The sequence below is a fragment of the Colossoma macropomum genome, unplaced genomic scaffold (assembly GCF_904425465.1).
Source record: "Colossoma macropomum unplaced genomic scaffold, Colossoma_macropomum, whole genome shotgun sequence".
Taxonomy (NCBI): Eukaryota; Metazoa; Chordata; class Actinopteri; order Characiformes; family Serrasalmidae; genus Colossoma; species Colossoma macropomum.
Genome location: NW_023494784.1, coordinates 5,345,308 through 5,371,039, shown reverse-complemented (window position 1 = coordinate 5,371,039; position 25,732 = coordinate 5,345,308). Strand labels below are relative to the sequence as shown.

The 25,732-nt window shown below is 38.9% G+C and overlaps 2 protein-coding genes across 9 annotated transcripts in view; both read left to right on the top strand.

Annotated features, from left to right (window-relative positions):
• Positions 1-10,015, top strand: part of LOC118811965 (UDP-glucuronosyltransferase-like) — a 69,754-nt gene extending 59,739 nt beyond the window's left edge. For 5 of the 6 annotated variants that reach the window (XM_036576628.1, XM_036576619.1, XM_036576585.1 and 2 more), the window contains exons 2-5: positions 3,301-3,432; positions 3,829-3,916; positions 4,844-5,063; positions 9,031-10,015. In XM_036576628.1, the coding sequence (XP_036432521.1) occupies positions 3,301-3,432; positions 3,829-3,916; positions 4,844-5,063; positions 9,031-9,310 (720 nt within the window). In that variant the 3' untranslated portion in view covers positions 9,311-10,015. Of the gene's footprint in view, positions 1-181; positions 1,197-3,300; positions 3,433-3,828; positions 3,917-4,843; positions 5,064-9,030 lie in introns of those variants that run through there. The other variant, XM_036576611.1, reaches the window with a different exon arrangement.
• Positions 10,016-13,117: 3,102 nt separating this feature from the next.
• On the top strand, positions 13,118-24,439 carry prmt2 (protein arginine methyltransferase 2). 3 transcript variants are annotated; one of them, XM_036576561.1, is made up of 9 exons: positions 13,118-13,544; positions 15,119-15,295; positions 16,621-16,806; positions 17,480-17,644; positions 18,090-18,265; positions 19,387-19,516; positions 20,463-20,599; positions 22,394-22,565; positions 23,981-24,439. In XM_036576561.1, exons 1-9 carry the CDS (start codon positions 13,461-13,463, stop codon positions 24,011-24,013), a joined length of 1,260 nt encoding a protein of 419 aa, XP_036432454.1. In that variant the 5' UTR covers positions 13,118-13,460; the 3' UTR covers positions 24,014-24,439. The 3 variants fall into 3 exon arrangements, 2 of the variants coding, with proteins under 2 accessions (XP_036432454.1, XP_036432462.1); XM_036576569.1 differs by having other exon boundaries at positions 13,119-13,544; positions 16,621-16,782; XR_005007515.1 differs by lacking the exon at positions 23,981-24,439 and adding an exon at positions 20,743-21,191 and having other exon boundaries at positions 13,120-13,544; positions 22,394-22,563.
• Positions 24,440-25,732: the final 1,293 nt, after the last annotated feature.

Below are 25,732 nucleotides of genomic sequence, written 5' to 3'. Positions count from 1 at the left end.
TCCCATACTTTGCAGTAGCTGCACTGAACTGTGCTTTGCTTGTACATGACATCAGTTATATCAGTTGGTTACACATAAAAGAAGTTTTACATCAAGACAATTCCAAAATTCAAATGCCAAAAAACAAAGTACTTCCACACATACAGGCCACTAGAATAATGTGTTAAAATCTCTCACCTACTTTGTGGACTTTGGACTACATTGTGAGATCACGCTGCTGCACAGACACAATTATATAAGAGCTCACAGTCAGACCGAGTTGAGCTCAGTCTGCTTCAGTGTTGCTGAGAGGGCCCTTCACTGTCGCACTGTAGTGCTTTCAACAGGGGTTCTGAGAGGCTTGTGTAGGAATGCAGTGTGTTACGGTTCTGGGGCTGCTGGCTTTGCTCTGCTGCTCCTCTATAGGGACAGTACAAGGGGGAAAGATAGTGGTCATGCCTGTGGACGGCAGCCACTGGCTCAGTATGAAGATTCTGGTGGAGGAGTTGTCTCAGAAAGGCCACGAGATGGTGGTTTTGGTTCCTGAGGCTAGCCAGCATATCCGCAATGGCAGCTACACCACTAGGACCTTCAAGGTACCCTACACAGAGGCTGATCTGGATGCCATTATTGATGAATTTAAGGAGGTGTCAATGAAAGGTCCAGAGCGTTCTGATATTTTACTGAACATGAAGGCGCTTACAAACTTTCACAACATGCAAATGAAAGGCTGTGAAGGCCTGCTGTACGACGAGCCTCTGATGAGGAGCCTGCGGGAGCAAGGCTTTGATCTCATGCTGACTGACCCTTTCCTACCTTGTGGTGCGATCATTGGTGATGCCTTTTCCATTCCTGTTGTTTATTTCTTGCGTGGGATCCCCTGCGGACTGGACCTGGCAGCAGCTCAGTGCCCCTCACCCCCTTCTTATATCCCACGCTTGTTCACAGGCAACACAGACATCATGAATTTTCCTCAGAGGGTCAAGAACATGTTCATGACTGGGTTTGAGTCGGTCCTCTGCCGATTTGTTTATGCCAGCTTTGATGAACTGGTCAGCAGATACCTTAAGAAGGACACTACCTATAAACAGCTTTTAAGCCATGGTGCAATTTGGCTTATGAGGTACGACTTCACCTTTGAATACCCTAGACCCCTAATGCCCAACATGGTGACTGTTGGGGGCATCAATTGTGCCAAGAAGAAGCCCCTGCCAGCGGTGAGTTTTGCTGAACAATATGCGTTTCTTCGTTTGATTTGTTCACAATTCAGGTAAAAACATCACCACAGTGGTAGATTCCAATGGAATTGTTTAGAAAATTGTAGGACCTCAGTGACACAACATCTGTACAGTCAGTGCGACAGCAAGGACGGACAACCTTAGTCAACTGCCTCATCACAGCTGAAGCTGGTATTCCTTAATGTCCGTAGTAATTTGGCATGAAGTTGATGCAGCTGCATTGGCCAGTTTTACTGGAATGTGAAGATGAGCTTTATGTATCTGCTGCTGTGTGTTATCCACTCTCACCTTAAATTATAGCTTTTAATTTTTGTTGTTCACTATTAAGAGTCTCAGTGAAAACTGCAATAATCCTGCTCCTTCATCATGACTTGCAACTCTGCTGAAAGATGTTTATCTTTAGTGAAACCTGGGTAAAGGATGAAGGACCATAGTCCAGATCTGACCAGCTGCACTGTTGTAAACCTAGAAACTAAGTGTAAATAGTGCCACATGTTTTGTGACACTTTTTTTAACCTTTTTAACTCCTTGAGACCACCGGTGGATCCAAAACGCATTGTCATATTCTTTACTTCATAACTTTCATATTTTATAAGCTACATTCTAAAGGTGGGGGTCATATGAGAGCTGTAACTGTCTTCTTTCCAGTCAGATAGATGGGTGATGTAATTTTAAAACTTTATAATAAAAGAAGCTGAACTCACAATTTTTTTTTCTACTGAAAGTCGACCCATTTTTCCACAAATCTAGGCTATAAACTATAAACAGATGGCGTCTCTTCAGTGATCTGCTCTGTAAAAATTATTTTTATAAAATAATACAAAGAGCGTCGAAGATTTTTGGCTTTCAGCATTAAATTGTAAGCATATAGCAATATGTGTATGATCATAAAACACTATATTCTGTTAATTTGAGGGGAGCTTTTACAAAAAAAAATTAGTTATTTCATGCAGTTACTGAATAATTTGCCTTATGATTTGGGCATGTAAATTCAGATAGAAAAAACAAAATATACCCATGAGCACAAGTGCTTAGTTTTATAAAATCTGGCAAAGTCTGAAAGGTCAGAAATAATATGAATTTTCTTCATGTGGTGGGGTTTGAGTCTTATTTTTTTTGTCAAAAACATTTCCAGATCTAAGATTTAAATCTTGGCAAGCACAGAACAGTTTGCAATTTGTGGAAAATCTCACTCTGGAACCCCCTGTGACACCACTGTTGGATGAGAATAGTCATGTTTAAGCACAGATGTAATCATTGTTATATTTTTCATTTTGATCAGAGGAAAGCATTACATGAACAATGGCTTCTGAGCTGTAACTTCGCCTTTCTGTGTCCCCACCTTCAAACACCCAGCATGGCCCAAAAGATGAATGGAGTTTGAATTTGTTGAATTTCAAAGTAAGCAAGAAAGCTTTACTTTATGCGCTCTAAAACACGGCTGTGGAACTGACTTTGACTTCATTTAACTACACTCTTAAAAAATATGGTTCTTCAAGGGCCTATTAGTAAAGAAAATGGCTCTTTATAGAACCATGAACACTCTAAGAACCCTTTGCATAATTGAAGGCTTCTTTACACCATGAAATGGTTCTTCAGATTGATAGAGAATGTACTGTAGATGATTCAATATAGAATTAATCGAAAAAAGGTTTTGTGTTGTACCAAAAAGCGTTGTGCTAATGATACAGCTAACAGTGGCTTATTTGTCTGGGATGTCCTTGATTCATTTTTTAACAACCGAAGAAATTGTGAAATATTTTTATTGTGCAAGTAATAAAAACAAAAGTGAAAAAAATGTATATAATATGATGATGATGCTCTCTAATACTAACCATGCAAAGGCTTTACTGGGCCTGACAAAACAGTGCTAAATGTTTCATGTCTAAACTTCTACAAGGCTGAAGTTGGCTTCTCATTCACCAGCTTCCTGTTCACATTTCCTGTTCCACCTTATATAGAGCAGCATTCACATCCTGGCACCTGTATTCCATTTAAGGTGGAATCTTTAGTCTACAATGTCACCTTTGGAAGAACTTGCACATCCTCATGAATCGAACACTGTCTGCCGTCCTTATTGCAGGATCTGGAGGAGTTTGTGAACGGCTCTGGAGAGCATGGCTTCGTCGTGTTCACTTTGGGCTCCATGGTGTCTGAACTGCCGGAGGTCAAAGCCAAGGAATTCTTTGATGCCTTCAGACAGATTCCTCAGAGGGTGAGGAGAAACATTTTATACACAACCATGCATCACTAATAAACAGATCAGTTATTGCACTGTATGTCCAGAAGTTGTCTCCAGCGTTTCTTCTGAAATGAAGGGTATTAACTAGATTGTCCCCTTTTGCTTCATAACAGCCTCTACTCTTCTGGGAGGACTTTACTAGATGTTGGAATCAGCCAATTTGGACACTTTAAGCTTGTACTTTAAGTTTTGCACACAATTAATGAGAAAAGACAAATTATTTATTGCAATTATTTATGTGTTAATTTGGCTAACATTTCTAAATTGTGACAAATCTAGTGAGAAACTGATTACTAATAAACCCAAAGAAGCCAATGAAAAACACTAGATGACACTTCACTAACGTAGAGGTTCCACTCTGATGTCCAGGTCCTGTGGCGATACACTGGAGTGGTTCCCAAAGATGCACCAAAGAACGTCAGACTGATGAAGTGGCTTCCTCAGAACGATCTCTTAGGTTTGTTTTAATCCTCATATCACGTATCTCATTAAACCCAAATGTCTCGAATCAGTTCTAGTGGAAGTTCATCTTGAAGATTCATCAAAGAGGCTCCTTAGGAAAGATCTGTTACCAAAATGCTCCATGAAGAGCATAATCAAAAGAGGCTCCTTGGAAAAGATCTGAGATGATAGTATACTTGTCAAAATAAGATGCGATGTTGGAGGAGTTCTTGCTTTTTTGCATGATCCATCCTAATGGCTGTGTGCATGGATAGAGGGCAGTTCCTCGCAGGCCAGCACTCTAGGATTCTGGAGTTTTTGCTGCATGGTTGTAAAGAATTAATTGGACTTAACACTTTTGATTGCCATTTTAATAATGGTCACTTTAAGACATGGGTGCTCAGTCCTGTTCCAGGAGATCTACCACCCTGGAGAGTTCTGATCCAAAACACATGGCTCTGATATTCAGATACTCCTGAAGGCCTTCATTAACTGAATTAGGTGTGTTTGATTAGAGGTGGAACTAAGCTGGACAGGACCAGGATTGGGCATCCCTGCTTTAAGACGTGAAGCACTTCATGGATTTTGCTTGGGACCAACTCACTCATGCCTTATCTGGCTTGAGATTCCCCACAAGGGCCACTATTAGCCATCTACCACTTTGTAGCACAATTGAAAGAGAGGAAACTGGCATGAACCCACACCAGCGGGATCTCACATATTTAAACAGTCATACGTTTTGTGTTTTCATGAAGTAAAGCATGCACAACCATCTGCTGCTGACAGAAACTACATGAAATGTTCACTCTGTCAGAGTAATGAGACCTCAGTTGGGCTGTGGAGATGACCACAGGCAAAACAAAACAGCACTAAAGCTTTGGAAGACTTTAGCTTCACATCAGTCACACTGTGTCACCTTGTTCATTTGATGTTTTTACAATAGCTCACCCTAAGGCCAAGGCTTTCATCACACACGGAGGAACCCATGGGCTGTATGAAGGGATCTGTAACGGAGTGCCCATGGTGATGATTCCACTGTTCGGAGATCAGGGAGATAACGTCCAGCGCATGGTGGCTCGCGGTGTCGCAGAAACCCTAAACATCTATGACATAACTTCAGAGAAGCTGCTGGTGGCCCTGAGAAAAGTCATCAATGACAAAAGGTACAGTAAACTGTTTATTATTAGAGTTGAAATGGGAAATTATGAACGCCAACTAGAAATATCAGGCCCAGAGACGGCGGCAGCGTTTCTGGATCCTGTTTACACCTGGACCTACAAACAAAAGAGCCTGTCAGTCGAGATTCATTGCAGATAATGCGGTAATGCAACAGAGAAGCCTGCTTAACCGGGAAATAACACCAGAGATGTTCAGTCAATTCGTGCAAGTTCAGTCTCGAGTCTCTGCCATGTGAATCCAAGTCAAGTTTCAAGTCCTTAGTAGAGAATTTAGTTTAGTCTTGTTATTAGTTGTAGGCATTGCATTTAAAAAAAAGTAAATTTGACAAAAAAACAGCTTTTAAATAATGAAACTTTCTTTATTGAAAAACCCTCTATAAAAATCTGACAGAACTGAAATGCTACGTGCAGTAAATGTGGTGTTTTAAAGGACAAAGGCAAAACTTATTGTTAATTATTAATTTAATAATTAATTAGTTGTTAAATTGTAGTTTATATAGCACATAAGCAACAACCCAGTGTGTAAAGAAGTTGGGACGCTGTGCGAAATGTAAATAAAAACAATGGAATGATGTGCAAATCATTTAAACCATATATTTAATTGAAAATAGTAAAGACAACAAATCAAATGTTGAAACTGAGAAATGTTATTGTGTTAAATATATATATATATTAGAGATGAAACGATATTAAAATTTCATATCACGATTATCATGACCAAAATGATCACGATTATCGGTATTATATTGTTCAAATGTGTTGAAAAGTAAAATAAATAAAAAAATAAATACTGATACACACACTGAAACTCGTTTCACCAACTTTTATATTAACACTAATAGAATTGGCAGCAATATGCACTTTTTGTTTGCATAAACATTGAAAATGTTTATGCAAACAAAATTATAAGGTCAGTACATTTTTAGTATCACTTTTGTATTACTTACAATACTTGTAATACTCTGTAAACAAAAGAATAGCAAATGTATTATTATTACTGTTGTTATTATTATTATTATTATTATTAATAATAATAATAATAATAATTATAATTATAATAATTACAATAACTAGGGATTTCCCTGCGTAGAGAATTAAATCTCCACCAACTCTGAGGTGGGTCTTAATGGAAAATTACTACTTCTAAGACGTGCTGCACTCGGGGGATTTCTGTCCGAACTGCAGCTGCAGCATTATTGTGCCGTTGTGGCGCTGAACCCCTAATCAATACAGCGCACCAGGAAAAACAGCCAAAATCACAGAGGAACTGCGTGACCGCGCTGTGAGCTGCAGACAGTGTAGAACTCACAGTGTGTCTTCACCTGTGGAGCTGCTTCTCTAAAAGCATTTTAAAATAAAACATAACTTAAAATTAACGCGCATCTGAGCTGCAGCAGAAACACTCCTAAAGTTTAATCTCTGAAACTCTGCTTCTCCTAAAAGCGGCACGCAGCGTTTACTCGCGCGAGGTCCCGTCTCAAAGCACACTATCTTCCCTATGTAGTGCACTTCGTGGATCATGAAATAGCAAATTCTTCACCCAAAGAGTGCAGGAAACGTTCGACCAAGTCATTTATAATCAACATTAACAACAGGCTACAAATCCCCTATTTAAAACTCAGCTGCTTGTTAATGATGATCATGTTTGAACAGTAGCGCACTACGTAGGGGACACTGAATGATTTGAGACGGTGTTATTCTCAGACAGTAAACACTGCAAGCGGGACAAGAAAGGGGAGCTGCGCAGATTGAACTTTTGTAGCGTCTCGTTCCAGAGCTCGTGTGACTGTTAACTCAGAGCTCATTTTGGAGACTCTGCTCCACAGAAATGTGTGTTAAAAGCTTTAGTTTCGATTCACAGTTGATTCACTGATTGTTTTTTTGGTTTTTTTTGACGCTAAAAGCTTCATTTAACATTATTAACGAACCATAAGCAAAAGTTAAACCACACAAACCGTGACATTTCTCCTATTTCGAAGTCCACGGACTTCTCCGTTAAAGTTAACCTTGCATTCTTGCAGGTAGCGGGTGGTGGTCGCGAAGATGACTCGTAAGGTTTGATGTGTTGCCCCCTTTCGCCGCTATTTTCTTTAGGCCTGTTCTGCAGACAGGGTGGTCATCTTCAATTAACTTTCCTTCTGCATCCTTATAAAACCCAAAACATGACCAAACGTCAGACTTGGTCTTCTTAGAAGGCTGAAATATCTCCGAATCTCCGAGTTTTTCACACCGCGGTAATCGACCGCGGTTTTAACGATACTTTAAAGTTCAAACGGTACTACTAACCGTCATTAATTTTACCGCGGTTTACCGTGAAACCGGTAACTGTTTCATCTCTAAAATATATATACATATATATATATATATATATATATATAATTTGAATTTGCGTCGTTAACTCGAGTCTCAATCTCTAAAAAACACACTTGAAATTTGCTAAGTTGCTAAGCTAATTTGGTTTGGTATGTTTAGTGAAATTGCACTTAAATCGCTGTATGTTAAAGTAATAAGACAGCAAAAAATGTGTGAAGTTACCTTTTGTATCCACTGGTACTGCAGGCTACTATTGTCATTAAGCTGATATATATTTTTTCTTTTCATTTTTGACGACTTTGATGGAACCAAAATGTTGGTCAGCCAACGTTCATATTTCGTCAACAAAGATGTTCAGTCCTTGGAAGGCAGCAGCATGGCATTAGTTTAGCCAGCACAACCACAGTGAAAAGTGCTTCCTCACACTGCTGTAGAATATTCTGATTGATTGATTGATTGATTGATTGATTGATTGATTGATTGATTCTTTTAAGCTAGACAGTGGATCAGGACTGATATAGAACATGGACATACAGTGAAAGAAATTGCATATTATGACACAGATGGGCTTTTCACACATCTTGAATGCCATGTATGTTGTGTTTTTTTGACTGCAAGTCACCCAGCCTGATAGCTGTTGTGATGGACGCAATCTACTGGGGATTCCCGATACTATTGACAGCGAGCCTAAGCCTAATAAAATGCACAAATGTACCTTACATATGGGCTGTAGAAAACAGACATTTCCAGAAAACAAGAAGTACAGAAGTTGCAGCCCAAAAAACTGCTTAATTAGTAATAGAACTGCTGTGGATCTTCTTAGTCCGGCCATTATCTGTCAGCACAGGAACTGTGATTGTTAGACTCTGTTCTTCTCTGTTTGGGTCCTTAAATAAAATGCTAAAGCTCCCAACCCGCCTTAAACGGGAGTTCCATTGATTTTTTTTTTTAAATTTCTGCATAGTTCAGTGTGTGAGATGTAAACAGAGTGATTCAGAGTGGTTTGGTGTAAAATGGTTCAGATGTCTTTACAGTGGTGGTGATAGGAACCAGGGGTCGCCATGACTACAACACAAATACAGACATTTATAGATATAGACAAATATAGACAAAAGCAAACCTCTGACAGCAAACGTGTGTCGGAGAAAAACAAAATTTCATCCAAACTTCTTTTTCAATGCCAGTCTTTGCTGCAGAATAGGATATTTGTAGTGGAACACTTACCAAAGTTCCATAACTCCCAAAATACTCCCCACTTTGCCCGGCGTCCTCCATCTCAGCAGTTTTTGGCCTCACAATGTCCTGTTTATGCCCCTCCACTATGAATGGGTTTTAATACATTTCAGACACAAACATCTTCTCAAAACTATCATAAAACAGTGTCTCAGTCATCAGGCAGTGAATTCATAACCATTTCATGTAGTAACTTTCTGTGAGGGAGCTTTTAGAGGTGGACGTCTGGTTCCTATCACCACCACTGTGAACAGCTCTGACTGTAAGGTTTGGTCATTTCACACCAAACCACTCTGAACGAATCTGTTTCCATCTTAACCACTTAATTATGCAGACAGCTTGAAAAAATAGTGAAAAAGCCTTTGTGCTCACTCTGATTAAAACTCTCCCCTTTTTTTCTCCACAGCTACAAAGAGAAGATGATGAAGCTGTCTGCGATCCACAGAGACCGTCCCATCGAGCCGCTGGACCTGGCCGTGTTCTGGACCGAGTTTGTGATGAGGCATAAAGGAGCAGATCACCTGCGGCCGGCTGCTCACGACCTGAACTGGGTTCAGTACCACAGCCTGGACGTCATCGGCTTCCTCCTGCTCATTCTCGTGACTGTCATCTTCGTGACCTTCAAGAGTTGCGTGTTCTGTTTCAGGAGGTGTTTGAGGAAGAGTCACAAGAAGAAGAAGGAGTGAAAGGAGACCAGTGAGTGAATCAGGTTTTCAGGGCTTTTCTCAGTGTTTCTGTAGGAATTCTCTGTTTGTAGTGCTGTATAAGGTGGACTGCAGTATCTCTTAAACACTTGAACACGTTCCACTACCTCCTTCTAGCACTGCAGGCTGTAGATGGATCACAGCGCTGTAGGTTGTGTTTTCTTTTTTTTTTTTAGTATTTGAATTTTTAGATCTTGACCATTTGGTAATGGTCTAATTGTGAGGGGTTTTTTTGATGACCATATGATTTGATGTGCTATGATCTGTATTATGATTCTGAAGACCCTGATTTAGTGAAATATTAATATAGTATAGATTGTATTAGATTTAAACTTGGGGAAAATGGAAGGGCAAACATTCCTATTTTTTTTCCATTTTTCAAAGATCGGGATATCTTCTAAACTTAGTTTTGGGTTTAGTTTTATTCTGGGCTGTGAGAATTCATAGAATCTATGTTTTTAACAAGTTTATACGTTTTAATGTTTATAGAAACATTTTAATGCATGGACTTCATTTCATTTACATCAAATTGCTCTGCTGACATTAATTTTTACATTTTTGTTTCATGACCACATGTGAATTAGACTTTTTTCAGAGAATATATATTTCAGAAATGGTTCACATAGATAGCTAGTTCTGTTCTGACTGTTCTCTGTACATATGCAAAAATAAAATGCTTATTTTTCAGTTTTGTGTATTATTTTGTGTGTTATTTGACCTGAACAAGGTGCTTGAAGTTTATTAATTACTAAATTCTGTTTGACCAATATTGAATTGAAAAAGAATATCTGATGCTTTATCTTATGAACTTCAATATTTCATGAGACTAGAGACACAACCTCATCCAGTTTTGAATGCAGAATTTTTTGGCCATTCTTCCATTATATACAATTATACAGGGCATTCTCTGCTGCAATTTGCACTAAATATTTTTTCAGTGGGAGACAGTTCTGGACTGCAGGCAGGTCAGTCTAGCTGTCACATTCTCTGATTATGCAGCCATGCTGTTGTAACATATGCAGAATGTTTCTTATTGTTGTCATGTTTAAATAAGCATGTCTGCCCCTGAAGAAGACAGTGTCTAGAAGGCAGCATGTCCTTCACAGTGCAAGTTACCCATTCTATGAGCAATATTACCCCCACGTACCATGACAGACGCTGCATTTTAAACTTTACATTGGTAACAATCAGGAAGGTCCGGAGAACACAACGTCCATTATTTCTATAAACAGCCTGAAAGGTTCTCATCAGACCCCAGTACACGTCTCCACTGAGCATCAGTCCATTTCGAGCCCAGAGAAGTCAGCGGCGTTTCTGGACCTTGTTTATATGTGACTTCTGCTGAGGATAGTATGGTCTGAACTTGCATTTTTGGTGTTTATTGACAGCAGTTTGTGAAAGTATTCCCGAGCCCATGTGGTGATCTCCATCACAGAAACATGCCTGTTTTTAATGCAGTGCTGCCTGAGGGCTCAGAGGTCATGGGCATTCAGTTGTGGTTTTTGGCTTATTTCTCTGGATTCAGTGAATTTTTTGATGTTATTATGCACTTTATAGGGTGAAATACCCAAAATCCTTGCAATTGCAAAAGGAATGTGATTTTGAAGATGTTGGATTATTCATGGATACATTTTTGGCAAGTTGGTGAGCCTCATGCAATCCTCACCCATAAAGGACTCAGCCTTTCCTGGATGTGAACTTCTGAGCTTTTTAGGACATGTTGCAGATGTCAGTTTCAGAATGAGCATAAATTTACAAAAACAGTGAAGATGATAAGAAACAGCATTAAATATCTTGTCTTCGTGGTACTTTATTTTAAATTTAGGTTAAAGTAGCTTTATAAATCACTGCTTCCTGTTTTTATCTGCAATTTTTAAAAAGTTGGTCCTGAATCTGGGAAGAAAGTTGCTTAACAGTTACAATACTGTCAAAGTTTGACACAACTTAATATCAAATCAAATTTTCAGCCAAAAATTGATAAAGAAATCATTTTAAATGGCTTGCTGCAGACCACCTATACAAAAAGGAAATATACTTCCCAATATTTTTTTAACCATGCAGCAACATTGTAATATTTTTCTATATTGCTGCTGTCTGAACATTTTTGCTGTTTTTGACATGATTTGAAAATTCCTGTTGCCCTTTATATTGTGTGTAAATTTCATGAAGAACAGACAAAAAGAAATGGCCCAAAATGACTTGGGGTGGGGGGGCGGGGGGGGGGTCTGGTTGCATTGACTTGCATTAAAAGTACAGTAGGTTTTTTCCTTTTCTTGCACAATTATCATTTTGGAGATACAAGGTTTTGTTCCGACAGCAGCGACATGTATGTGTGACTTTATATGTACATATTAAAAACTGGTACTATTACATATATTTCAATCTATGCACATGTATTGACATATACTGTACTTTTAACATGAGCAAATACATATATTTTAATTACATTGGAGTGATGAGTTTTTACAAAAGAAACTGAAGTAGCATGATTTGTTTCCTCTTTCTAAAACACTGATTGAATGTCTACAAAATACATTGATGAAATTTTATTCCAATTTTTAAAAAAATTAAATATATATGGAAGATCTTAATGAGAATAATGCATTGCTTGTGATTTAGTGTTTAAATGTTTTGTGCTTTACAATGTATAGTTTAATGTCATTTTAAATGTTCTAGATTGTGATCATTCCAGGATGAAGCTTTTACACAATAAATCGATTAATTAGAGAGATTATCAGATAATGGCCGTATTTGTAATAACAATCACAATGTTAGCTTTAGTCAATGTGATAAATACTCCTCATTTAAACAACATCAGATACATCTAAATATATCAGATATTTAATCTGATTCCTCTGTAACTTTAACATTTTTTTTGGAGATATGTTAGATTGTCTCCTTTTAAGAATATCACACGCGTTTATGGATTTTCATTCCTGTATTCTAAGGAAAATACATGTGCGTACACTGTAAAAAGTGTCTCGCCAGATCTGCTATAAAAAAATTGGTAACAATCGAACTAGTTTTATTCAACTCAAAAAACTACATTGATTGAAAGAATCGTTCATTCATAGTATTAATTTACTTGTTACCACATGAAGTAATTTTTTAAGTAGATCTGACGAGACACTTTTTACAGTGTGTATTTTATTTGCTCATATTAAAAACACTGTCATGTTTTAAAATCTGCTAAATACATTTAAACACATGCCAACATATTGAAATATAGATTAAATATATGTCATTCTTTGGTTCTTTTTTAATATTTACATGTACGTCAAGCATGAAAATGAGTTTGTAGGTGAATCTCGAGAACTTCAGTCAGAAATCCTTTTTTTTAATCACTAGACAAAATAATTTACTTAAACCTTCAGGTTAAGATTAAGACCAGGCAGGTTACACTCTTTAAAAATACGGTTCTTCCAGGGTTCTTTAGTAAAGGCAATGGTTTTATTTAGAACCACCAGTTCTACACACTCTTTAAAAAGACGGCTCTTCAAGGGTTCTTTGATAAATGCAATGGTTCTATTTAGAACCACCAGTTCTATACAGTCTTTAAAAATTAAGGTTCTTTAGTAAAGACAGTGGTTTTATATAGAACCAAGAACACTTAAAGAACCATTTGCATGATTAAATTTTTTTTTGTGGCATAATCATTCTATATAGCACAAAAAGGGTTCTGATTTTGTGCTATATAGAACCATTTTCAAAAAGATTCTTTATAGAACCATAGACAACACATTCTCCATCGATCTGGAGAACTATTTCACCATGCAAACAACCATTTAGGCATGTAAATGGTTCTATATATAACTTGTGGCTCTAAATAGAACCATTGCCTTAACTAAAGAACCACTGAAGAGGGATCTGTTTTAATGGTTTAGCTTTAAAATATCGAATAAAGAAACGCGCTGTACTGGTAAACCTGCTGGTTTTATATCTCTGATTCAGTGTTTTATTGTTTTTCTATTAGGTTATTTCTGTGTTTACCGTGGCTGTGTGCTGCAGTACCGCTTGTTGGCCGCAGGTGGCAGTAAAGGGCGACGCAGCTCCGTTGCCTGCTTTCGGTTTCCGTGGGCTATTCTAATTCGTCTCTTTTTGTTTGTTTGTTTGTTTGTTTGTTTCGCTGGAGATGTTTGAAGATGAACAGGCGGACAGTAAAAGCCCGGAGGAGTTTGTAGGATTAGAAGATTTCACAGCCAGCGGTGCGGAGCAGGTCTGTCTCACTCGAAGCTAACATACAGTTAGCTTCCTGCTCGAATCCCCCGTTCCACCTTAAATGGGGCGGCAGTTACATTGTAGTGCCTGAGACGCCATAATGGAACTGCCGCACCATTTAAGGTGGAACGGATGATTCGAACAGAAAGCTGGTGAATACGCTTACACTAACGTTTTAATCGGTTTAATCTGCCTCCCTGATAAATTAAACACAGTATATTAACAGCTTTAACCGCCGTCAAGTCCACAGGATGTAAAAAACAAACATTGTTCGTCTTTTGAGAGGCGTTTCAGGTCATATTGTGCTGCACGATATGTAGCTATCGCGATGTTGGCGTTTACAGTACCTGAAATCGAGGTCTGCGATACACAAATGAGCCTCTATCCATTTGTTTGGAAGGGGAGCTCCACCAGTTTTTCAAAAAAGTCTACATAATTCAGCATTTAATATGTAAACAGAGTCGTTCAGAGTGGTTTGGTGTGAAACGCTCTGTTCTAGAGAAACTAACTGGGTCAGAACTGTTCACAGTGCTGGTAGGAACCAGACGTCCACCTCTAAAAGCTCCCTCACAGAAAGTTACTACATGAAATGGTATTGAATTCACTGCCTGATGACTGAGACACTGTTTTTTGATAGATTTGTGGTAAAGTTTTGGCTTAAAATGTACAACAATTTCCAAAAAGGTTGTGAAAAATGTAAATGAAAACAAAATGCAATGATGTTCAAATAATTTAAACCGTATATTCATTTGGAAATAGTACAAAGACAACAAATCAAATGTTAAAACTGAGAAATTTTATTGTTTTTTGAAAATATATGCATATTTTGAATTTGATGGCATCAAATCACTCAGCTTGTTATCAGTGCACAGTTCAAAAGCCAGTATTGGCATGGGTGACGTGCACATCTGTGAAGGCACCATTAATGCTGAACGATATATACATGTTTTGGCAACATATGCTGCCATCCAGACGACGTCTTTTTCAGGGAAGGCCTTGATTATTTCAGCAAGACAATGTAAAACCACATTCAGCCTGTATTACAGCAGCATTGCTCTCTATTAAAAGAGTCCGGGTGCTAAACTGACCTGCCTGCAGTCCAGATCTGTCACCACTGATAACATTTGACGCATTATGAAATGAAAAATATGACAAAGCAGACTCTGAACTGATGAGCAGCTGAAATCCTGTATCAAACAAGAACAGGAAAACATTTCACTGTCTAATCTACAGCAGTGTCTCCTCAGCTCCCAAACGCTTACAGAGTGCTGTTAAAGAAGAGGTGATGAAACACAGTGGTAAACAGGCCCCCGTCCCAACTTTTTTGGAACGTGTTGTTGGTGTCAAATTCAAAATGGGCATATATTTTTCAAAAAACAATTAAATTTCACAGTTTCAACATCTGATATGTTGTCTTTGTACTATTTTCAAATTTGCACATCATTGCATTTTGTTTTTATTTACATTTTGCACAGCATCACAACTTTTTTGGAAATGGGGTTTTATTTTAAAAGCAAAAAAAAGTTCAATACAGTATAACCTTGTTGTCTGTCTGTTCTGATCTCCTCTCAGCTGAGTTTCTCAGCTGGAGAGAAGATCCTGGTCCATGACCGAAGCTGTGCTGACTGGTGGTGGGCGGAGGTGGGGGGCTGTTATGGATACGTGCCCTCCAGCTACCTGCACCAAGCAGCTGCTGAAGTGGAGGACGCCTGGCAAGATGAGGAGTATTTTGGGAGTTATGGAACTTTGGTAAGTGTTCCGCTACAAATATGCTGCTCTGCAGCAAAGATTAGCGTTAAAAAAGAAGCCTGAAGAAAATTTAATATTTCTCCAACACATGTTTTCATGCTGGAGCTATGAGGCTAATGTAGCTAACAGGCGATTAGCATGTCTAAATCATCACACACATTGCCTTAAACTGTGTGCAGCTTAGAGTATTCATAATTTTTGCATAATTAAATGGCTAGGATGTAAACAGAGTCATTCAGAGTGGTTTGGTGTGAAACGCTCCGTTCTAGATAAACTTACTGAGTCAGAACTGTTCACAGTGGTGGTGATAGGAACCAGACATCCACCTCTAAAAGCTCCCTCACAGAAAGTTACTACATGAAATGGTTATGAATTCACTGCTTGATGACTGAGACACTGTTTTATGGTAGATTTGAGAACTTAAACTCCATTCATGGTGGAGGGATACATAACATGCAGGACGCTGTGAGGCAAAATAGTCCCCCAAAGAAAACTTATTATTTCAGATTTTCCACTATTTTCCATCATCAACATTCATATAAACCCAGAAGACTCGTGTAGGTTCACTGGTGGTTCTGGATAGTAAATAAAATGTCTATATTTGTGTTGTAGTCATGGTGACCCCTGGTTCCTATCACCACCACTGTAAAGACATCTGAACCATTTCATACCAAACCACTCTGAATCTCTCTGTTTACATCTCACACACTGAATTATGCAAAATTTTGACGAATCAGTGGAATTCCCCTGTAAGTAATCTGTAATAGTCTTGCTGAAAGTCAAAGTGAATCAGAACACATTTTTCTTGGTTAACATGACGCACGTCTGAGTGAAACAGGCTACTCAGGCAGAAAATATGACATGATTTTATTCTTAAGGATATGAGTGGATTGAGTAAAGCGGCCGTTCCAAACCAAACGCAGAGTCAAACTCGACGGGCTGTTTTAGAAACAAGCCAAAAAAAAAAATAATAATAAGTACTCTAGTTTTTTGATGTCTGTTTTTTGTAGTTTATAGAAAGTGATTCATTATTTGTTAAAAGCCTAATTTTAATATGTATTTATTTATTTATTTATTGTTCACTTTTTTAGACGGGGAGAAATACCGGTTGGCAGGCTAACCTGTTAGCATCCACATTGCTCTCATTTTTCTTTCTTTCACCTCAGAAACAAGAGAAAAAGACTTCAGGAAAAAGTAAATTTGTGTACATGCATAATTACCTAAAGTTCTGCTGTTTATGCTACAAGTGAACCATTCAGATTATCCAGACTGACCTTCAGAGCAGCGTCATCAGAAGCTTCCTCCTTCTTGTTCCCTGCTGTTAGAGGCTTCACCTGGAGATGCTGTCGGACAGGCCGCGTACAGAGACGTACAGGCAGGTTATCGTGAGCAATAGCGCCTCCCTGAGGGGGAAGGTGGTGATGGATCTGGGCTGCGGCACCGGCATCATCAGCCTGTTCTGTGGCCGTCTGGCTCAGCCTGCAGCGGTAAATACCAGCAGAGGAGACACGGTAGAACTTCACAGCACATTTATATGGACCGTTCTGCTGAACTGTGTTTCTCTGTGTTATTCAGACCTTAGATATTTACAGTGATTGTGTTCTGATTTATTTAAACTCAAGACATTAATAGAGACAGTAATAAACTAAATAAATACAAAATCATCATTTATAGGGTGCTTTGTATTGGAAGGGGTCACCTATTCAGTCTACAGCAGTTTAGCTCCACCATTCAGCTACAGCAGTTTAGCTCCACCATTCAGCTACAGCAGTTTAGCTCCACCCATTCAGCTACAGCAGTTTAGTTCCACCCATTCAGCTACAGCAGTTTAGCCCCACCATTCAGCTACAGCAGTTTAGCCCCACCATTCAGCTACAGCAGTTTAGCTCCACCATTCAGCTACAGCAGTTTAGCTCCACCCATTCAGCTACAGCAGTTTAGTTCCACCCATTCAGCTACAGCAGTTTAGCTCCACCATTCAGCTACAGCAGTTTAGCCCCACCATTCAGCTACAGCAGTTTAGTTCCACCCATTCAGCTACAGCAGTTTAGCCCCACCATTCAGCTACAGCAGTTTAGCTCCAACATCCAGCTACAGCAGTTTAGCTCCACCGTTCAGCTACAGCAATTTAGCTCCACCATAAAACCCCAGAAATCACAGATGCTCCGCTCCGTGTTGCTGTAGGTGTACGCTGTGGAGGCGAGCGCCGTGGCCGAACACACAGAGAAGCTGGTGAAGCTGAACGGCTGTGAGGGAGTGGTGACCGTCTTTAAGTCCAGAGCGGAAGAGCTGACGCTGCCTTCGAAGGTGGATGTGCTGGTCTCAGAGTGGATGGGAAACTGTCTTCTGGTAAGTCCAGCTCCTTGTTTCTACACTCACTGTCCATTTTGTCAGCTCCACTGACCATATAGTGTCACTCTGTAGTTCTACAGTTACAGACTGTAGTCCATCTGTTTCTCTGATACTTTGTTAGCCCCCTTTTACCCTGTTCTTCAGTGGTCAGGACCCCCATGGACCCTCACAGAGCAGGTACTATTTGGGTGGTGGATCATTCTCAGCACTGCAGTAACACTGATGTGGTGGTGGTGTGTTAGTGTGTGTTGTGCTGGTGCGAGTGGATCAGACACAGTAGTGCTGCTGGAGTTAAACACTCTGTCAGGAGCTTTTCAGGCTCTCAGTAAATGACGCTCTGTATACGGTACAAACAGTGTGTGTATCAGCAGTAAGATGGATGAACAACTGGCTCCATGTTTTCTGACTGAAATCATCATGTTCTGTTGCTCTGTGTCTGCAGTTTGAGTTCATGGTGGAGTCGGTGCTGTGTGTTCGGGACCGCTGGCTGAAGGACGGAGGGAGGATGTGGCCCTCGTCTGCCTCTCTGAGTCTGGTACCCTGCCAGGCTCACCCTGACTACACACAGAAAATGGAATTCTGGGAGGATCTCTACGGCCTGGACTTCAGCTGCCTGCAGTAAGAACTGATTATTCTGTTAACTAACTAACTTACTTACTTACTTACTTATAAATGGACCCTGTTTATTCTGTGTCCACTCACTGTTTACTTTCTCTAAAGATAACTGATGTTTGTTGACCCAGAATAAAAGGGCTTTTACTCAGTGACCAGCTAACTCATCCACACTTATAGAACTTATGAATATGGACTTATTATACATTTTATTATTTTGTAAATATTTTGTGTTACTATTTCAAATTAATAACATTTTCTAGAAATTTCGACTTCTGATAATGATTTTTTTTTTCAAAATTCCGACTTGTCAACATGACTTATTTTCTCAAGATTTTGACTTATTATGGCAAAATAGCATACTTTCTAGAAATTTAGACTTTTCTCAAAATGATGACTAATGACTATTTTTAAGAATTTGGATTTGATATGTCAACATTTTTTTCTAGAAATTTTGGTTTATATCAAAGTAAAAACTTATTTCTAAATAATAACAAACGTAACTCAACGTAATGATTTATTTTCTCAGGATTTTGAGTTACTGTGTCAAAATAATGTTTTCTTAAAATTTCTACTTATTTCAAAATGATAAATTATTTTTAATTATAGTTATTAAGTCAAAATAATCACTTATTTTCTCTCAGTTTTGGCTGATCTCAAAATGATTACCTAATGTTAAAATACTGAGTTATTACATGTAAAAGGTTTGAGAAAATTGAAAATATTTTGTAATCTTTGTCAGTATTTTAAGATAAAGTCAGACGTCTGATAAACTCAGAGCCAGAGAAAACAAGACGGAGCGAGACAGAAATGGAGAGGAAAAAAACACAGAGATTTTCTTTCTCCTCTGCCTGGCAGGAATGATCTTCTATAGGTGTGTAAAGATTTAAAAACTACTCAGTTTAAGGCTGTTAACCCAACAGAGTGAGAGTCACGTCTTGCTTCTGTGCTTTTAGCCTGTAGTGTAACTGAACTGATGTACATTAGTACATAAACATCTTATCCTGTCAGACCAGATCATACAACACTCAACAACCCAGTTCAATTATAATCTAACGTTTTCTAACTGGACGTGTTGAGGGACGTTTGATTACAGTGCTTTACTGAAACAGTGTTTGTTGTTTCAGGCCGGTTGCGCAGGAGGAATTCTTCTCTAAGCCGAAATTCAGCCATGAGCTCGACCCTGAGGACTGTCTCTCCACCCCCTGTGATGTCATCACTCTTGACATGCACACAGTTCGCGTATCAGACCTCGAGGTGAGAACAGTTGTTAACATACATAGTTTAAAGTTTAAGCTTCAAAGGAACAGTTCTGCCAAAACTGCACAATTTTCCACTTAACTCTGAGGCAGATCAGCCAAGACGTTTAGCGTCCAAATGTCTCTTCTTTATTTTAGTGCTGGAGCGCTAAAAACACTAAATGTCAAAAGCCGTTTTTCCACTGCAGATATAGCGCCCCCTCAATGTAGCTGATCATCATAGTGATGGCGCATGAAACTGCCGAGACGTGAAGAAGATAAATGTTGTTCAGAAAACTGTGATGTATTTTTTTTTGCCAATCACTTATTATTATATGCAATTTTGAACACCACAGTTAAATAATGTTTCATTGATTTTCTAAGTGAAAAGAAGTGAACACTTACTCTACAGAGAATATCAAATATGCATTTTTTATGCACGTTTTAGTGGACAATTTCTGTTTATTTGCTGAGTTTAACATAGAAAAACATACATAAAGATACATACAAAAGTAAAATACATGTAAAGAGTTTAACAAAAGATTGAAAAACATGCATTTTAAATGTGTCATGACTTTTTGCACAGGCCACATTTTATTTTTTCCCCCCAAAAGTATGTTAGATTCAGTAAACAAACAGTAATCATGCATTAAAATGTGCAGAAGTGTGTTCTCTATAGAGGATGTGTTAACTTATTTACACTTACAACTCCAACAGCATGGAAAGTAACCAGGGGTGTGCAAATCTTTGCATACGACTGTAAAGTAAACAGTCAAAACTGGACGGTTGTAATTGAAAAGGTTGGAGACAGAAAAATGTGCACTATTTTGAAAGCTGGAAATGCACTAGATTCATGCATTAATGGGTTAATTTAAAAATCAGACACAATCCCGCCCCCCAGGACAAAAAAAAAGAAGGGTACCCCTGTAGAAGTCTGAGTGTTGTATGTTTTTGTTGTGTTGTAGAAGCTGAGAGGAGAATTCCGGTTCCCTGTTGAAAAGTCTGGAACGTTGCATGGTTTCACTGCCTGGTTCAGCACTTTCTTCCACAGTTTACACGAAGGAGGACCAACACTAGAGCTCAATACAGGACCAAACTCTGAGTACGTCACCCAGGGACTTTTATTCTGGTATTATTAAAGGGAAAACTGGATCTTTTAATAACCCAGATGATTCTATTTGAGTCAGTCAGCAGTGTGTGTGAGATAAATTAACATGGCTGCACTCTGTTCACTCTCTTCTCCAGCAGTGGATAGTAGAGTTTACTCTCTAGAACCATCAACATCACCAAAAGGAGGTCTATGACAGACTATAGTCTATCTTTTCATCCAGTGACACTGGCAGAAGTATATTTGGGGAGGCCAACTTGCTACATACAATTTCCAAATGCGCGAATGTCCTGCAGTGTCAGAACATCAGAAAGCAGCCTGTTCCTGACCGCAGTGCGGTCATCACCCTATTTACTCCAACACTATGGCAGTACAAAACAGTAGCAGTCAACTGGAATACTGGATTCACATAAACACAACCAACACTACGGCACCATTCTGCATAAAGCATGTAACTGCTCACCACAGACACGTTTGCCCGACAAGTTGAAATATAGACAGCTGAGATGGACAAAGAGGAGGAAAAACAACATAGCAAACCTAAAAACTCAAAACTAATCATCAAAGGCAAAAGGATGTTGCCATGGTGTGTATGAAGAATGTTTATGGTCTTTAAATGTCTTATCTTTGATGCATTGAAATAATGTTATATGTCAGCTTTGATATTTGCACAAAGTCAATGTCAGCTTTTGTAGTAAGTTTTGGATTTGGTGGGTAGAAAATGACTGGGACAGAATCTCAAATCTTTTAAACATTCCCAGTTACATCTTCTAACTGCAACTGCAGCTTAAAATTCAAACACTGGTGTGCTGATAACAAACCGAACGCTTGAGGCAATAGTGGATAGCAACAGTTGCTGTGCAGTGATTGGAGGGCTGAGAAAAGAAGACAAACTCGCAGAAAACAAATCACATTTTATTATCGTAAAAAATGCAGCTTAATAATTTTTCGTTCTCAATTTGATTGGAGAGACCTGTGAACAATCTAGGTACGCTCTTAAAACGGGCTGTTCAGCAAAGGAAAGGGTTGTAAATAGAACCATGGACACTCAAAGAACCCCTTCACATGGTTAAAGAGTTATTTGCAACATGAAATGGCTCTTCAGATTGAAGACGAATGTGCTAGATGGTTCTGCACCAACAAGAGTTCTGCTATTATTATGATACAAGCTTGAAACAATAGCAGAACCTTTTCTGGTGATACATAGAATCCTATACAACACATTCTCCATCAGTCTGAAGGACTGTTTTACCATGTAAAGAACCCTTTAATCATGCAAAGGGTTCTTTGAGTTTTCATGGTTCTTAATTGAATCACTGGCTTTACTAAAGAACCCTTGAACCTTTTTTTTTAGGTTGTAGCTATTTATAAAGCAAGGCAAGTTTATTTATATGGCACATTTCATACATAAAGGGAATTCAGTGAGCTTTACATATAACTGTAAAATAGTGTAAGTTAGATTTATTAAAAAGTGGCATAAATTATGTAAAATGTGTCTTATTCTCTGTGTAAATGAAATGTCAATTCTACTGTACCAAATAGTAAATTAAAATCGTTAAACTGAATTTAAATTTTCACTTTGAGCCCAGAATTGCATGTATGAGAGAGAAATTTAGATTCAAACATACAGACACATCACTGCTGTATGTTTTGGGTTTCATTTTAATTTTGCTGCTGATCTGTTCCATTGGGTCCTGAGATCCAGGTCTGGTCTCAGAGGAAAACAGTCTGTGTGGCACCGAAGCTTTAACCTTTAATAAGTGTGTAAATAATGAACTCTCTCTTCAGGCCAACTCACTGGAAGCAGACTCTGTTCATGTTGGACGCACCAATCCCAGTTGAGGAGGGGGACTGTGTTGGCGGAGCCATTGTCCTGCACAGAAACCCTGTATGGAGACGGCACATGGCCATCACTATAGAGTGGAGTATAAAAAGCAAAAACGCTGCTGTGTTCTCTGAGGTAACGGTTCACGTTATTTGACCTTCTATCTACTTCAGAGGAAAATAAAACTGCTCAGATAAGACAAACATTCAGCTTTAAAGCGTACAGTGAGGAATTGGCTCTGTAATCAAGAATTAATGCTGGTAATTTCATATAAACATGATTTTTAGTCATGTTGACATCGATTAAACCAGGGGTCGGCAACACACGAGCATGCGGCTCTTTTACTGTCCTGTTGTGGCTCCACAGCAGAATCAGATTTGTAGGTAAAAATAAAATAATCCTCCTTTACAGTAAAATAAAGCTCTGCTGATCGTTCAACACAGTTTAACAATAAATGGTCTTAAACTCTGGAGTTAATGTAGAACTGCTAATTCACCCTTTAACCCTGAAGATCAGCGCAGACTGCTGGTCACCATAGCAACACAGACAACAATCTCGCCTAGCTAGTAGCTAACGAAACGGCAAAGAGAGAGGTTTAAGATGAACATCGATAATTTGGAGATGAATGGACTGATTTGTGTTTATAATCACTCCAGCTGGATTCCTGATACGTTTAATCTGCAGTGAGAAACTGACAAACACTAAAAAGTCACTAAGCTGAAGTCGCTTCTTATTCGCCAGCTTCTTGGAATTTTCCTGTTCCACTTTAAATGGTGCAGCAGTTACATTTTGGCACCTCTGGCACTATTTAAGGTGGAACAGGAAAATTAGAACAGGAAAATTAGAACAAGAAGATGCAGGAAAAGCAGCTATAGCTGAGCTAAACTATACAGCACATCAGCACATCCCAAAACAGATTTACAGCCAAGATGGTAAAACTGACATAAAGTGTCTCCCAAGGTGGTTCAATTTTTGTTGAAAGGACAAAATGACTCTTCTTAACATTTGGGTTGCGACTCCTGGATTGAACAATGATAATTGTTCTGTATTTGGTTGAATATTGAAAACACTGAGTTTTCAAATAATGAATTTGTGTAAAATGATCCTACGGAAGGATATTTTGGAAGTTTCTTCTTAATTTCTGCTCAGTTTCAGTCATACTGTGTAGCCTAGCAACCCAACTTAACTAAGGCCCCAGTCTTTAACTCAAAAGTGGTGAAAAGCTGGAATCAGGACTGTGTGGGTGTTTTAGAGATGGTGTAAGTCCATGGCAGCATAAATAAACCCACAGCAGGTGGTAGGTTTTCTTTTACTTTATTAAACTTTTATTTTCTGGCAGAAGTCAGACTTTGAATCTGTGAGAAACATGGAATTACGGAAGTCTGCAGTGTTTGTAGCGCAGCCATCACGTTGATAGAAAATTTCTGCTTTAGCATGTTTTTTTTGTATTCTGTTCATTTTCAAAAACCTCAGACTACTTATTATAAACATTTAAAGCTTTATTTTCTGCGACTGTGCCTTTATTTTTGTCAATGTTTATGTTCAAACAGGTGAAATCTAAGCGCTTCCCCATGTGGAGGTGACCCTTAGCTGCCTGATCAGAGAAAAATCTACAACTCCAGCATTTGTTTACAGTTTTCATCTCCGTAACGTCCAGGATGGTGACTGGTAATGTCTAGATTCTGGTTAATGTCCGAAAAAGTCCAGAGGACTTTGTTTACACTGATTTACAACAAGAAACACGACCTGACAGCATCATGACACGACCATTACTGATTATTAATGAATTAATTTCTCTTGTCTACTTATTTGTAGTCAATTAGTAAAAATGAAACACTTAAATGCCTATGTTTTATGATAAGATCTGTATATAAGTCTTTCTGTTCTTTTATATTGTCAGTTTTTTACATAGGTATGAACTAATGTGTCTACAAAAATTCATTACAGTTTTCAGTGCCACACAGTCCTCCATTTACTTTTGGTCAGTACATAAAGTTTGTTTATTAAAACTTCCCTGTTCTTGTCCCATTTATTTTAATGTAACTAATTACACAAGGAGCAACTACTTCATCTCCTTCAACACATGCTGTGACAAACACTGAGCTACATGTGCTGTTAATGCATCTACAGGGCGCAGAAGTCCTGGAACACTGCCATCATTTGTTTTTCAGACTTGTTTAAATATGTTACTGTATGTTGATGAAATTGTCCTTTACTGTATTCAAAAGTATATCATTTCAGCTCTATTATGACTTGTCAGTCAATACTTTGAGTGCAATTGAGCAACAGCAAGCTAGAAAACATTTGTCCAGCCCCCCGTTTTACTGTGCTAATTCCAAAAGCACACATTCAAACCAGAGATCTCCAACATACCGTTCACACACCACACACCTCACACCTCACACCTCACACCTCACACCTCACACTAAACCTCAATCTGAAAGACAGCCAGTTCCAAACTTCTCTATACATAAACATCTTTATAATCATAAACTCTTTCCCCTTCATCACACACACACACACACACACACACACACACACACACACATATCGGAATTCTATCTCTGTACAACATTATTAATTCCCATGTCACAGACACTATTGGTGTTGTTTGCTTCTCATTAAGTCCTTTGCTTATTTTCTCTATTATATTTTTATTATTATTTTTTTATGTAATATTATCTTTTTTTCCTTCTCTTGCTGTTGTTTGTCCGTCTGTTTGTTTATGCTCATATGTCCTCCCTCACGAATACATTACAAATAAAAATAAAGTTGTAATAGTCCACTGATGGGGGGACTATTAATGTGTTTTAGGGCCACTGTTAATAAAAAAATAGTTCTCTGAGAATAAAGTCGTAATATTTGGAGGATAAAGTGGGCTAACTGTAGGGGGGCTAACTGTAAGGGGGCTGCCATAACGCGTTGGTGTCTCGGTTGCTGTACTGTAGGGGGGCTGCCATAACGCGTTGGGGTCCCGGTTGCTGTACTGTAGGGGGGCTGCCATAATGCGTCGGGGTCTCGGTTGCTGTACTGTAGGGGGGCTGCCATAACGCGTTGGGGTCTCGGTTGCTGTACTGTAGGGGGGCTGCCATAACGCGTTGGGGTCCCGGTTGCTGTACTGTAGGGGGGCTGCCATAATGCGTCGGGGTCTCGGTTGCTGTACTGTAGGGGGGCTGCCATAACGCGTTGGGGTCTCGGTTGCTGTACTGTAGGGGGGCTGCCATAACGCGTTGGGGTCCCGGTTGCTGTACTGTAGGGGGGCTGCCATAATGCGTCGGGGTCTCGGTTGCTGTACTGTAGGG